The 14,752-nt window shown below is 34.8% G+C and overlaps 1 protein-coding gene across 1 annotated transcript in view; it reads left to right on the forward strand.

Moving 5' to 3' along the window:
• The window catches only part of LOC144958989 (uncharacterized), a 589,046-nt gene that overhangs the window by 332,130 nt on the left and 242,164 nt on the right, over positions 1 to 14,752 (forward strand). Inside the window, exons 145-157 of the mRNA XM_078891292.1 lie at positions 115 to 381; positions 709 to 975; positions 1,917 to 2,186; positions 2,578 to 2,844; positions 3,636 to 3,902; positions 5,291 to 5,557; positions 7,054 to 7,320; positions 9,038 to 9,313; positions 10,276 to 10,542; positions 11,021 to 11,287; positions 11,617 to 11,886; positions 12,511 to 12,798; positions 13,900 to 14,196. Coding sequence (XP_078747418.1) covers positions 115 to 381; positions 709 to 975; positions 1,917 to 2,186; positions 2,578 to 2,844; positions 3,636 to 3,902; positions 5,291 to 5,557; positions 7,054 to 7,320; positions 9,038 to 9,313; positions 10,276 to 10,542; positions 11,021 to 11,287; positions 11,617 to 11,886; positions 12,511 to 12,798; positions 13,900 to 14,196 — 3,537 coding nt within the window. The remainder of the gene's footprint in view (positions 1 to 114; positions 382 to 708; positions 976 to 1,916; positions 2,187 to 2,577; positions 2,845 to 3,635; positions 3,903 to 5,290; positions 5,558 to 7,053; positions 7,321 to 9,037; positions 9,314 to 10,275; positions 10,543 to 11,020; positions 11,288 to 11,616; positions 11,887 to 12,510; positions 12,799 to 13,899; positions 14,197 to 14,752) is intronic.

The following is a 14,752-nucleotide window of genomic DNA, read 5'->3' on the forward strand; positions in this document are numbered from 1 at the left end:
TGTCACCATCATCGCCAATAAAGAAACAATGATCAAGATATTGTGAATCAAACATCTTTTTAACTTAAAAGAGCCAATGACACACATAATCACATCATTTACCCTCTTCAACAGCAACACCCTTGGAGATCACAAAACCACTTGTACAGACCGAAGTCATTGAAGGAAATCCTGTTGTTTTGACATGCGAGGTCAATAAGCCAGATGTGAAGGCCACGTGGTACAAGGACGGTGTTGAGATCAAGCCTGCAGACAAGTGTAATATCACTGCTGATGGAACTACTCACACTTTGACTCTTCCATCTGCTGTTTTAGAGGATGAAGCAGAGTACACGATTCGCTTGGAGGACAAGGAATCCAAGGCTCTTCTTCTCGTGGAAGGTAAAGTATCCACTGATGATATTGTAAACTTTATCCAAAAAAAATCAATGAGCATTTGAACTATTAGTACAAAGATTTCAAATGTGTCAATGTTGTAATGGAATTGAATTCAATAGTCTGATGTCACGTCGCCTAGCAACGGCGGTCATCGTGGTTCTAAACAAAGAAAATCTGTACTTTTTATTCTTCATATGGCTAGAACTTTGGAAAAATACAGTATCTCTTAAATATTTCTTGTAGGTACTGGCCTACATGCCAAATAGCAGAATACTTAGTAAGCAAGTGCTCAGTGTAATTATCTTATTTTTGCTTTGTTGTGTATTACAGAGGAATCACTTCGCATTGTACAACCCATCTCTGATATCGATTGCTTGGAGGGAGAGACAGTCAGTTTTGTTTGTGAGTGTAATAAAGACAACGCTCCTGCTATGTGGCTGAAGGATGGAATTATAATCACAGAGGAGGATGGATACGAATTCCTCATGGATGGCAAGAGACATGTGATGAAGATACCAGAGGCTAATATTGATCATGATGCTGAATATACCGTCAAAATTAATGGCTGTGAATCCAAAGCCAAACTTAGAGTTGAAGGTTAGTGGCGAGGTGTATGTTGCTATTTCTTTTCATTTCACATTATTGTTATTGAACAATCTTGACAAAATTTATTCTTAACCCTCTCCTTACCAACCATAGGAAAATCGTCACATTCGTTACGATCCAGCCACCACTTTTATCATTCAGATTTCTTTTGTACATAACACAATTTAAAGAACAATGTTTTATTATAGCTATAATAACTTGACACTGTGTTGTAGAGTTCATTTGCTGATCAATATCATGCATAGAATGTATTTGTTGCTTTTTCTGTTTGAGTAAGAAAAAACTATTTTTTTATTGGGTGGGTATGAAATTTTGGGAAAATTCTGAAAATGGCTGGTAAGGAAAGTGTTAAGTTGTCTATTTATTAAATAGCCGCTTCAACTGTAATAGACAATAGTTAGTTTCCTTACCATCATGTTGATGAGGTCTTAAGCTGGTTTTTAGCAGTTATTGGATAGATTTTGAATATTACAGTGTTGTCATCCAGAAATGATCCTAAATTTATGAATCAAAATGCAGGTTATTGAAAGTTTATTTGCTTTTTCAAATAAACCTTTGACTGCTATTTGTCCTCATTGGTTATGAGTCAGACCTTGAACAAAATATCTTTTTGTGGAAATGTTTCTTTTATTTCAGATGCAATGTAATATGTTGAAAATGCAAGACTTTCCTTTCACTTTAGATGAATGAATGTATCTTTTAAAATGCTGCCGTCATGAAAATGACAATTAAAAGAGATGTAAGCAGTGTTTTTATTTGGATAGAAGGTAGTAAATTTTGTATATATTAATTGATTCCTTTTCCCGTATAACTCATGCATGCAAATCCTCCCTCCTAAAAAAACACAAAAAAGGAAATAATAATAAATTAATTAATTTTCAGAATTACTACACAAACCAGTCAATTCTGTCTTTTAAAATTTATTTCCAAAGAAATCGAAGCACAATTCACTGCCAACTTGAAGGATGTCGAGGGTAAAGAGGGCCAAGACATCGAATTGGAGGCCATTCTCAGCAAACCAGATGTCAAAGTGCGGTGGCTGAAGAACCGCAAACCAGTGTCACCCAGTGACAGAATCAAGTTAGTCTGCGACCGCTATCGCCACTATTTGAAAATCATGGACACCATCCCTGAGGATGAAGGCGAATACACCATTGTCTTGCCTAGCAACAGACAGTCTTCTGCCAACCTCACCATTTATGGTAAATCTTATTTCCTCGTTGAAAAAAAGTCCATTTGTCTTTTCTGCTGTGTAGCTTAAGTTGTCTTTTGGTATGACACTCGCTTTCGGATCGAAAAGTCCTGGGTACGAGCCTCACTCGACGCATAGTTCAGTCCTTAGGAAAAGGCTCCTTATTCACATTCTCTCACTGAACTCAGGTGTAAAATGAGTAGCTGGCCTTTAACAGCGTTGTCTCTGTTGGAAAAAATTGTAATATCACCTAACAGGCGTCGTGTCTCGTTCTACTTGTTACGTGTTGCTGTTGGTCAGGGACCCCTTGTAAAGCGCTCGAGCATGTTTAGTGGATATTGCGCTATATAAAAGCTCAAGTCAATTTTATATAATTTAAATTTGTCTCATTATCGTGTCAGAAATCCCACCCTTCTTCACAACCGAACTGGACGATCAAGACTGTCAGGAGAAAGAGTTGGTCATCTTCGAGTGCCAGATCTCCAAGAAGGACATCCCAGTCAAATGGCTCAAAGATGGAAAAGAGATTACACTAGACGACAGAGTCCAGGCTATCAGTGATGGATACGTTCAACAACTTGTCATAGAGGAGGCAAGGCTGGATGACATAGGGAAATATACCTGTGTCATGAACGACCATTCCACAACAGCCTCTCTCGATGTTGAAGGTAAGTAGTATAGGTGTAATCTTACTCCCGGTGCCGTCTCATAGGTAGAGGTCGACTGGTACGCCACTAATCTCTGTTGCTCGCTTTTTGGCAACATTCAGTTTCAAGAATCCATCCAGCCTTTCATATTATCCATCCATGTTCTTGGTGGTCTGCTTTTGGTCTCCTTCCTTCAACTTTGCTCTCTAAAATATCTTTCATAATGGAGTCATAACAGAGCTGTGTCTTTGGATTTAATCGGTGCAATCACTTAATGGAATTGTAATAATACTAGAATAACTCTTGTGTTCTAAATGAAAAATGATAACAATAATGACTAACTAGATGGCATCATAATAATTCAGTGCCAGGTTTGTTGCAGATATCAGCTACCATGACTTTACAAACGTGTCTCATTTTTAATCTTGAGATATTTCTAATCTCAGATTAATAGCAGCATTTCATAACTACACTGGTATTGGCGTTGTCAAGTATAAGTTGTCTTTTTTAAAGTCAAGTTATAATTGATTAAAGTATCAATTTCTTTAGGTTTCTTATAAAATATTGTATTTATGGAGCAGCTGTTTTGTGAGAAAAGTTATTTTAAATGGATATATTAAAAATGTGTAATCAGTGTTAAATTTCAATGAATTAAAACATTTTTATACTATTTACACATTTATTCACTTATTTATATGCTTATTATAATATTAGTTGGAACAATATGTAAACCACTGAAGTTTATATGTAGACAATAAAGATTTATCATCATTTTCTCACTTCATTTTATACACAAACCTTATATTTATCAGAATTACCAGTGGAAATCCTGAAACCCCTGAAGAATCTGACTGTGACAGAAGAAGAACCGATATCATTGGAAGTGGAACTGTCCAAACCAGACTACCCAGTCATATGGAAGAAGGACGGCAAGCCTATCCAAGAGGGTGATGGAGTCCGGTTTGTGGTGGATGGCTGTATCCACAGATTGGAGATCGACTCAGCCTCCATGGACGATGAGGCAAACTATTCACTCCATGCCGGAGACAAGAGTTGTAAAACTTTGGTGTTGGTGGAAGGTAAGGTTATGACATTTTCCTACTGGGTGGGGTTCCTGACCACCCATGGTAGGCAGAGAGGGACTTACTGTTTCTTCTATCCCTCTATATCTGTTTTCCAACATGCTTTCTGTCTTTGTCTTAGAATGAGATTACTTGGTTCTAGGTTTGTCTTGGCCCTGGCCAGATACCCTCCATGGATGATGAGGCAAACTATTCACTCCATGCCGGAGACAAGAGTTGTAAAACTTTGGTGTTGGTGGAAGGTAAAGTTATGAAATTTTCCTATCCCAGAAGTGTTTTCCATCCGTAGTCATAGGCCAGTACACACAAATGCAGTAAAAACATTTTAAATTGATACTTAGTTTGATTACTTCTTTGATAATACTGCTATTTGACAATCTGTGTATGATAAAAATATGAAAAATGAATAAATAAAATAAATTTATCATTACGCTTCACGTTTCGCTTATCCCCTAGCTGGCTATATGGAACCATATTTCCATTTCATACAATACCAGTCAGTCAGTCACCTGTTAGGCATCCTTTTGTAATAACACAATATCAGTCACTGCCTAAGCTCATTCACACCTGAGTTGAGTGGGGTACACAAGGACACAATGTCAGGACCGGAATTATCCATGATCAGTGTCACCACTGACCATGCTTTACAGTGCTTGACTTTTGTGACAAGATGAGACGCTACACCGCAGGGCTACTGAGCCACACATAATATGTGCAAACTATTTGGGTCCAGCATGCAATAAAACAAAAGAGTGATCCATTGTCACAAAATGTTATTATACTGATGTGAACAAGACGCTAAATAGGGATTTGAATGTTGAAGTGGCGAGAAATGGGAGATTTTAGATTTTGTTACTTAACCCCCCCCCCCCCCCCCCCAACTTTCTGTATGAGATTAGCAATGTCACTCATTCTCAAGAAGCTAGAGTCTCATCACAGTTACCAGTCTCTTGTTGAAAGCAATGGAAACGACAGACATATTGACATCTTAACAATAGTCATGCAATGTGTTGACTTAAATCGGTCCTGACAGCTGTTGGGTTAAAGAAACTTTTGTCTGTTGTCCTCAATAAAAACTTGACTTAACTCAAATCTCAAACTTTCCTTACAAACTCATGTCTACCATATAAACCATCCCAACATAATACTGCTTTGAAGCAAGTTGGTCATAAAAAGTGTTCGTTCACTGAAAATCAGCTAGATTTGCCTCAAATTATTTTGATAAAACAAATAATAATAATGATAATGATAATAATAATAATCTTTATTGTCCAAATAGGCAATTATTGTTAGGTTACAGCTCTTGCAATAGGCGAAAAAAAAGTAATTAAAATAGTGGTAATAAATAACAAAACAACCCATCTTTTCTTTCTTTCTTAATACAGAAATTGTCACAGAGATAATTAAACCCTTACAAGACTTGACAGTGAAAGAAGAGGAGCCAGTTCTGTTCTCATGTGAACTCAATAAACCAGATGTCAAAGTCAGTTGGCTCAAAGACGGACTCAAGGTCTCTTCGGCCGACGGATTTGATGTTAAAGTGGATGGTAAAACACACACTTTGACTAAAGACTCGGCCACTATGGATGATATTGGAAAGTATATGATTGTCTTTGAGGACAAGAAATCAACGGCTAATTTGGATGTTGAAGGTAGATTCATGGCACTAGTTACTTCTTCTATTCTTCTTCTTCTTCTTCTTCTTCTTCTTCTTCTTCTTCTTCTTCTTCTTCTTCTTCTTCTTCTTCTTCTTCTTCTTCTTCTTCTTCTTCTTCTTCTTCTTCTTCTTCTTCTTCTTATTCTTATTCTTCTTCTTATTCTTATTCTTCTTCTTCTTCTTCTTCTTATTCTTCTTCTTCTTCTTCTTCCTTTTAAGTCTGTAACTTCAAATTTTGAAGATTCCACAGACCACAGTATTTTTCTTTCATTGGAGATGTGAGGCTATTCCACTCTCTTAATGTTGATGGTATGAACGGGTACAAGTGAGCATCCACTCTTGAGTGGGGAACCATAAACTTGGATGACTTCCTCTTATTTTGTTGAATATCACCGAGGGGTAATTTAACTTATCGTTTAGGCCTTTGCAAAATATTGTTACTATGTCACGCTTTCTTCTCTGTTATAGTGATTCAAGATTTAAATCAGTTTCTTGTTTATTATTTTTGTTGTTTTGATTTTTATACATTTCACTGGTCTGTTTTGTATTTGTTCAATTTCTTGGATTTCTGATTTATGGTGAGGGTCCCAGACAGAGCTACTATATTCTAGTGTAGGTCTAACAAAGGATCTGTAGCACTTTAAGAGGCAACTTACTTATCCCTATATACACATCTTTTCTGTTAACGGCCTTCAAGTGTAATTAGTACAGTGTTTATGTGGGAGTTGTTTTCTGTGACTTTTTTTATTAAAAGGTTTTCAGTGTTATCTGTTGAGACACTAAGATAATTCTCTGTTGCCTCTTTAATATTGAATATCACCTTTGAGACGCTGCCTTTGAATGTTATGGTTTATGTGATAGAATTGACCCATACAATATTCCTTCACTCCCATAGTGGGCAGGTAGGTACTTAACTGTGTCTTCTATCTCCTTATAGCTGTTTTTCAACATGCTTTCTGTCTTTGTCTTGGAATGGGATTACTTGGTTTTGTCCTGGCCCTGGCCGGATAACTTAGCTGGGAGGGAAACAGTCAATTTATAGTTAGGGTTTTGGGAGATGATATTTTTTTTTCATGTAAATCATCTCTCTGTTATGCATTGTATTGTTTTTGTTTTATATATGATTTGTAAACATTTCAGTGTATTCCTCTTAGTGGGGACCTATGCTTGTGTCAGGAAGAGACTTTTAGATGATCTCAAACTTAAGTACTTTGATAGTGTGCTCTTGGAATCTACATCTGTTTCCTATTTGAACCAATTCCCCTTTTGTCTTCCCTTTTCTTGGATGCTTTAATTGTAATTCTATATAACTTTTTACTATCCCATTTTCTTCCTTTTTGCTGGCGCTGATATGACCATAATGTGTTGCAAGCGCCGTAAAACCCTTAAAAACAACAACAAAAATAAATAAAAACTGTTGTTATAAATGTGCATTCTGTTTGGAATCAGTCGAGTTTGTTTCTTAGATTTATTAATTTTTTTCTTCTTCAGCTCTACCGGTCACATTTGTCAAACCACTGGCTGATATTACTGTTACTGAAAAGCAAAGCCTCGCCCTGGAATGTGAAATCAGCCAACCCAACAAAGCCGCCCATTGGTTCAAAGATGGACAAGAAGTGTCTGCGTCTGCAAGAATTCGTCTGCCTTCCGAAGGCAAAATCCATAGGTTGGAAATTGATTCATGTGAATTGGACGACGATGGTGTCTACAAAATTGAAGTTGATAAAGCTGTCAGCGAGGCAACAGTCATGGTAGAAGGTAAGATTTTGATTCGAAAAGGAATGAGCTCCAGTTCAAATTTATTTGATGATAAATTATATTTTGAAATTATTGTTTTAATCCTTTAAAAAAAATCTGCATGTAATGTCTGAGTTGGTTTTTTACAATTGTGAAATGGAATTATAAGAGTGTTTTTATTCTCCAATTATTTTGTTCACTTCTGAGAATGATAAGGATTTTTTTGTTCAATATTATGACATAAACGTGCTCAAAACGTCTGAATTTAAAGCGTCAATTGATTGTAAGGAGATAAAAGCCTGGTTTGTAACTTTCAATTGCATTTGATTCTTTCAAGGAAATTTTAAAATGAGCATTATTTTTAAATTTTTGTTCATCAAAAAATATTTATTGATTATTTTTTTTCTCTCCAATTTTGATGAATTTGAGTGGCCCTTGATCATTGGATATGCCATGTCCTTCACATCCAACATCCATCCTCTCCCCCCCCCCCCCCCCCCCAAAAAAAAAAGAATATTTATCATATCGTGTATTGTTCATATTAGATTGTGAAATTCGTCATTATAAAAGTCATTAGAAAGCACATTCCCAAAAGGGTAAATAAAGATCAAAGTTGAGTCAATTTCAGACCATGAGTGGCAAAAAGTCTTATCTACATTTAAGTTATATATTGTGTTTTTAAAAAAAAAGAAAAAAAAAAAGTTTAAATCGGCTTTTATATAGCGCGATATCCATTAAATGTTCTCAAAGCGCTTTAGAAGGGGTCCCTGACCACAGCAACAAGTAACATGTAGAACATATAGAACGAGACATGACGCCTGTCAGGTGATATTACAATTTTTTACCGGATAGAGACAACGCTGTTGACGGCCAGGTACTCATTTACTTCTGAGTACAGTGAGAGATTGTGAGTAAAGAGCCTTTTCCAAGGACTCAACTATGTGCCGGGTGAGGCTCGAAACTCTGGACCTTCCAATCCGAAAGCGAGTGTCATACCACTTGACCACATAGCCGCACATTTTGCAATGATATGTCCTGGTATCCATCTTGATAGATAACCAGGCATTAAGCAATTATACATCTTTTCCCCTATCCAACCCGAGATGGATGTAACATTCAGAGTTTTTCCCTTGATATAGATAGTGGGCGCTTGGCTAAGAAGCTCATAACATTGCCATCCGGAAGTATAACGGACCAACACACAAAACTGTGTGTAACCATGAACGTTTATAGTAAGGTTAATATAGTTTAGTGAGAATTACTCACAAACGCGGATGGCAAAAAACAATAACAAAGACTTAAGTGACGTCATCTTCGAACTATCTATAAAGCAAATATTGAAGAAATACATTAACCAGGAGTAATATTTGTTTCAAGGGCTAAGAGTGTTGTGTACTGAATAAATGCAAAGCTTGTAAAATGTGAAAATCATTATTTGAGGCATGATTTGGAATGTTTAAAATTTGAATTTTGTAAAATGCACGTCTTAAAATGTTTTATCAATGTAATTTTTATTTTTTTAATTTTTTTTCCTCAATGTTTTTTATGCTTTTATCATTTTATTTTGATTGTTGTAAAATTCTGTTTTAACCTTTTTGATTTTTCTGGTTACCTTGAATTTGTTTGTTTGATTTTTATATTTTTGTTAAAAATTGTATTTCTTTCGAAAAAATTTTGTTATCCTTATTTGTCGTGTTTTGTAACCTTGCATCCATTTGTTTCAATTAACAACATATAGAAGCTCCGCTGGAGATAATCAAGCCTTTAGCAAACATCGAAATTACCGAAGGAGATCCAGCCAAATTTAAATGTGAGGTTTCTAAAGATGATGTGTCAGCAACTTGGTTTGCCAATGGGAAGATCATCGACCTCGATGATAAACATTATTGTTTTGAGTCTGTAGGGAAAATTCACACTTTACGTATTGAGCCAATAGATGTGAAAGATGGTGGAGAATATAGTGTCAGGTTTGAAGAAGGAGACAAAGAGAGCAATGCAAGACTCAAAGTTAGAGGTAATCGACATAACAATACTTTCGTTGGGAGGTTTTTATTTGTGTTGTTGTTGTTGTTGTTGTTGTTGTTCTTCTTCTTCTTCTTCTTCTTCTTCTTCTTCTTCTTCTTCTTCTTCTTCTTCTTCTTCTTCTTCTTCTTCTTCTTCTTCTTCTTCTTCTTCTTCTTCTTCTTCTTCTTCTTCTTCTTCTTCTTCTTCTTCTTCTTCTCTTCTTCTTCTTCTTCTTCTTCTTCTTCTTCTTCTTCTTCTTCTTCTTCTTCTTCTTCTTCTTCTTCTTCATCTTCTTCTTTCTTCTTCTTCTTCTTCTTCTTCTTCTTCTTCTTCTTCTTCTTCTTCTTCTTCTTATTATTATTATTATTATTATTATTATTATTATGATCATTATTGTTATCATCATTATTTTTTGGGGGGTAAAATTAATACCTTTTTATTCTGTTTGAATATTTAAAAAATCGTTTGAATTTTTCGAGACAAATTGTAATGACTTTTTCTAACAAATGATTTTAAGAATTTCTGTTATGCATGTGAAGTAAACGTCTTGGTTACAAATTATTGTAATTTTATTTTGTATTGAATGTAAAATACATTTGCAAAGAGGTAATCTGTATTATATCTAGATGTCATGTCTTATGTTGGAATCTCTAATGGATAATATCGTTGATCTAACCTCTAAAGTAGCGTCTTTGCAATACTATACTTCAGAGGTTAGATCAACGGGCCATCTATATGTTTCTATTTTTAACCATATTCGTTGCTTGTGTCTTGGACTTCAAATGCCTGTTTGTTCAGTCACAGTTATTGTTAAGTGTATTAAGTCTTGCTTTTATTATAAGACGATAACCTCACTTACTTTTTATTTGGCATTGTAACATGTTGTATATAATATGCTGCTTGTTTAATTCAATTTTAACAGCAATGATACAAGAATTTCAAATTACCTCGATCGGTTTTATCATTTTTTAGAATTGCCAATTAACTTCACCAAACCACTGAAGGATGTTGAGGTAATGGAGAAACAAGAAGTGACTTTGACCTGTGAAGTCAACAAACCTGATCTCGACGCTCTGTGGCAGAAGGATGGCAAACCTCTTATGGCCTCGGACAGGATCCAAATACAGAGAGACGGTTGTGTCCACACTTTGTCTATCCCCAAAACGAAACTGGATGACGAATCCATTTACACGTGCTTGGTCAAAGATCGCAAGACTTCAGCTAGACTTACAGTCAAAGGCAAGTTTTACCATTGATATTCTGGTTTGTATAGAATTCTTGCATTTTAGAATTATGAACAAGTTCCCAAATGCAATTGTGATCGTGTCATTTGTTATTTAAAAATGATTCTCTTTTCAAATTGATTTAAAAACTATGTTTACTATTAATTTACTATGTTGTGTTTATATTATATTGAAATTCACATATGTAAATTAGGTATGTCAATCTTTGTAATTGCAAATTTAAACACTTTCTTTGTTTACTTTTAAAATATAGTATCTAAATCAGGTACTTAACCTAGAATATGCAATCATGAACATAAATTGAATACACATATTTTTAAAAAGAATATTAAACTTCTCAAAAAGAGTTATAATAATAATAATAATACAATTTTAAAAACATGAATTGAACATTTATCCAACCTTTTGTTTTATTTTTCTTTAAACAATAAAGTTCCATTTATAATTTACATTTTTGTTTTGATAATAAACAGAAGAGCCTCTTGAATTCACAAAACTGTTACCCGACATTGAAGTGATGGAGGGACAGACCATTGTGCTTGACTGCTCCGTATCCAAGCCTGACCTTACAGCCTCTTGGTTCAAGGAAGGGTCAAAGGTCGAAGCATCCGAGACGATCAAACTAGACTCAAGTGAAAACGATCACTCCCTCACAATTGACAGGGCAACACTCGAAGACTTTGGAGAATACACCGTTAAAGTGGATGGCAAGCAGTCTAAAGCTATGGTTGTTGTTAACGGTGAGTCCTGGGTGGGGTTCCCGACCTCCCATAATGGGCAGGGAGGTACTTGCTGTCTTCGTTCCCCCTATATATGTTTTCCAATTGCTTTCTGTCTTTGTCCTGGAATGAGATTACTCAGTTTTGTCCAACAATGGTGAGTCATACAGACTAATTTTGTTTGATATAGTAAACTGACAGTTTTATTTCCTTTCAAACATCTTGGCAAACATTAGTTTAATGTTTAGAACCAAGCTGCTCATTTCTGGGCGACGTGACATCAGACTATTGAATACTATTTTATTATAGGAATGTCACATAACACTTTGTTATAACTGTTACTTCAACAGAAACTGAACTAGAAATCATCCGGCCACTAGAAGACATAACCATCACTGAAATTCCAAAGACTCTCACCTTTGAGTGTGAGGTTTCCAAAATCGACATACCAGGCAAATGGTTACACAACGGCAAGCAGGTGCTGGCCGATGACAAACATGAGATATTTGGTAAAGGTGTCATTCACAGACTTACTATCAAAGAGGCTGATGGAAAAGATGAAGGAACTTACACTCTGCAGGTCAAGAATAAAACGACAGAAGCTAAATTGGCCGTTGAAGGTAAGAGAATAGTTGACATTTTTATTACTTTATTTATTCTATGTACAAGTATCTTCTTCTTCTTCTTCTTCTTCTTCTTCTTCTTCTTCTTCTTCTTCTTCTTCTTCTTCTTCTTCTTCTTCTTCTTCTTCTTCTTCTTCTTCTTCTTCTTCTTCTTCTTCTTCTTCTCTTCTTCTTCTTCTTCTTCTTCTTCTTCTTCTTCTTCTTCTTCTTCTTCTTCTTCTTCTTTCTTCTTCTTCTTCTTCTTCTTCTTCTTCTTCTTCTTCTTCTTCTTCTTCTTCTTCTTCTTCTTCTTCTTCTTCTTCTTCTTCTTCTTCTTCTTCTTCTTCTTCTTCTTCTTCCTTTAAGGCCAAAGCTTCAGCTTATAAGAAGCTGATAATAATAATAATAATAATAATAATAATAATAATAATAATAATAATAATAATAATAATAATAATAATAATAATAATAATAATAATAATAATAATCAGGACCACGATGACGATGATGATAATGATAATGATTGATGCTGTCAAATGATATTACGTTTTATCTTTTTTATGTTCATTGCATCAGTGCAAGAAAAATCTGTAATATTTTATATTTATTTGTCAACATCTAATTTTATTTCTTTTTCCACAGTACCACCTAAAATTTTCATTGACAAGAAGTATGAGGAACAAGTGGTTCTTAATGCCGGTCAATCAACAGCCTTTGAGGTACCATTTACTGGCAACCCTCAACCTAAAGTGACATGGACTTTCAAAGAAGGACCTCTACCCGATGCCAAGCGCATGGAGGCCGAGACCATCTACAACATGACAACCATCCGTCTTGGAAAGGTGATCAGAGGAGATTCTGGAAACTACACTGTCAAATTGGAGAATACAAATGGAATTGCTGAAATCACCATCAATCTTCTTGTGCTAGGTAAGTAATATAATAGTTGCTGCTCGATGCTCGAAGAAATAAATAATAACGTGAATTTGAATGTAAGCTTCAATTTAATTACATAAACAGATCAAATGAACGTTTCTGGTTTCCCCTTTATCAACAAAACAGGATGATTGAAACACCACAGATGAATGAGCTGATGTGGTAGTGGTGTAGTTAAGATGAACCACTACCACATCATCTCATTCATCTGTGGTGTTTCAATCATCCTGTTTTGTTGTTAAAGGGGAAACCCAAAACGTTCATTTGATCTGTTTTTGTAATTAAATTGAAGCTTACATTCAACTTCACGTTATTATTTATAGGTAAGTAATAGTGCAATATTATTCCTATTTCCGCAATCTAGAAGTCATCAAGATACCCAAAAGGATTTTCTATAAGTCCTTCAGCTCAAAGGAGAACTAATGGGCAGGTTAATTTGAGTTATCCTTCCTATAGTAGCCACTGATTAATGTAAAACTAAAACCCTGCTTCTTTTCTTTCCTCCTACGTCTGCTGTCCTGCTTCATGTGGCTTTACATGCTTGTCGTCCTGGATGGAATCAACTTATTTGATTTTACCTCAGTTCTGCAGAGTCAATAAGAAAAGCAATGTGTGTTTCTGTTATTTCCATTATTTCCATTGTATTTTTATCTTATTGTGTAAATTATAACACGTCTGTACAAAAAAATGTCCTTTTTGGGATGCAATAAAGTATTATTATTATTATTATTATTATTATTATTATTATTATTATTATTATTATTATTATTATTATTATTATTATTATTATTATTATTATTATTATTATTATTATTATTGTTTTAATGTTTTTGTAAATCAGCTTTATAAATTTATAATTTTACTTTTTGCTGAGTAACATTTTAGGTATCTCTCTCTGAATTTTCTTAGCTGTAGAAATATCGGGAGTAAATATGAGAGATATAAATACAGCTATACTAGTGACCATAAATTATTCCAAATGATCGCAAGATACCTAATGAGTAGACAGACATTTCACTTATTTACAACAGATTTGAGATGATGATCTGGAAAATCTATGTCTTTACCATAATCAATCATTTTCATTTCCTCTAGACAAACCATCCGTACCAAGAGAAGTCCAAGTAACCGACATCACAGCTACAACAGCCGTCTTGACCTGGCAACCACCGGAAGACGATGGTGGCCGACCTGTTACTTCCTACATTGTTGAGAAACGTGAAGCCTCCAAGCAGTCCTGGCATCCTGTGTCTGAAGTGATGGATGACACACAAATCAAGGTTGAGAAATTGGTGGAGAAGAAAGAATATGTCCTCAGAGTATGTGCCAAGAACTCTGTTGGATCCAGCAAGTTTGTTGAATCTGAAACCTTCACTGCCAAACATCCCTTTGGTAAGTTCTCAGAAGGAAGGACAGAAAACTTATTGATTATTTGGTATTGTAGACTTCGAGTTGATTTAATACATATTTTTAGACTAACCAAAGGCTTTGCCATAGTAGATGCATCAGAATATTTTACTTATTCTAACATAAAATTCGTAAGAGAAGAGTTTAAAGCAATTACGTAACTAGATGTAATACTAATTTAAGGTAATCATACCTCATAAATCAAACAGTCCGAATCTGAAACAGTGTAAAGTTTGAGACTGGAAATGCATACTCTTTTGATTGTTTCAAAATTCTATTTGATCGAGAGTTTAGGAATTTCAAATTTATTTTTGACTGAAGAGATAATTTTTGATCAAAGTGTATGTATCCATTAATAGGTGAATTTTAAAACATGATTTTCATATTACTTTTCTTATCAAAGGCACTTAAAGATTTACTCCTATTAGCCACTCACCCTTTATATGTGATATGATATTACTCTATATTCAGTTATTTTTTTTATGCATGAAGAATTGAATTGCAGAAATAAGGTCTTTTCTTTTCTTTTTTCCTTTTCCCA

The sequence above is a fragment of the Berghia stephanieae genome, chromosome 13, assembly GCF_034508935.2.
Source record: "Berghia stephanieae isolate SIO BIC M18660-M18661 chromosome 13, UCSD_Bste_1.3, whole genome shotgun sequence".
NCBI lineage: Eukaryota > Metazoa > Mollusca > Gastropoda > Nudibranchia > Aeolidiidae > Berghia > Berghia stephanieae.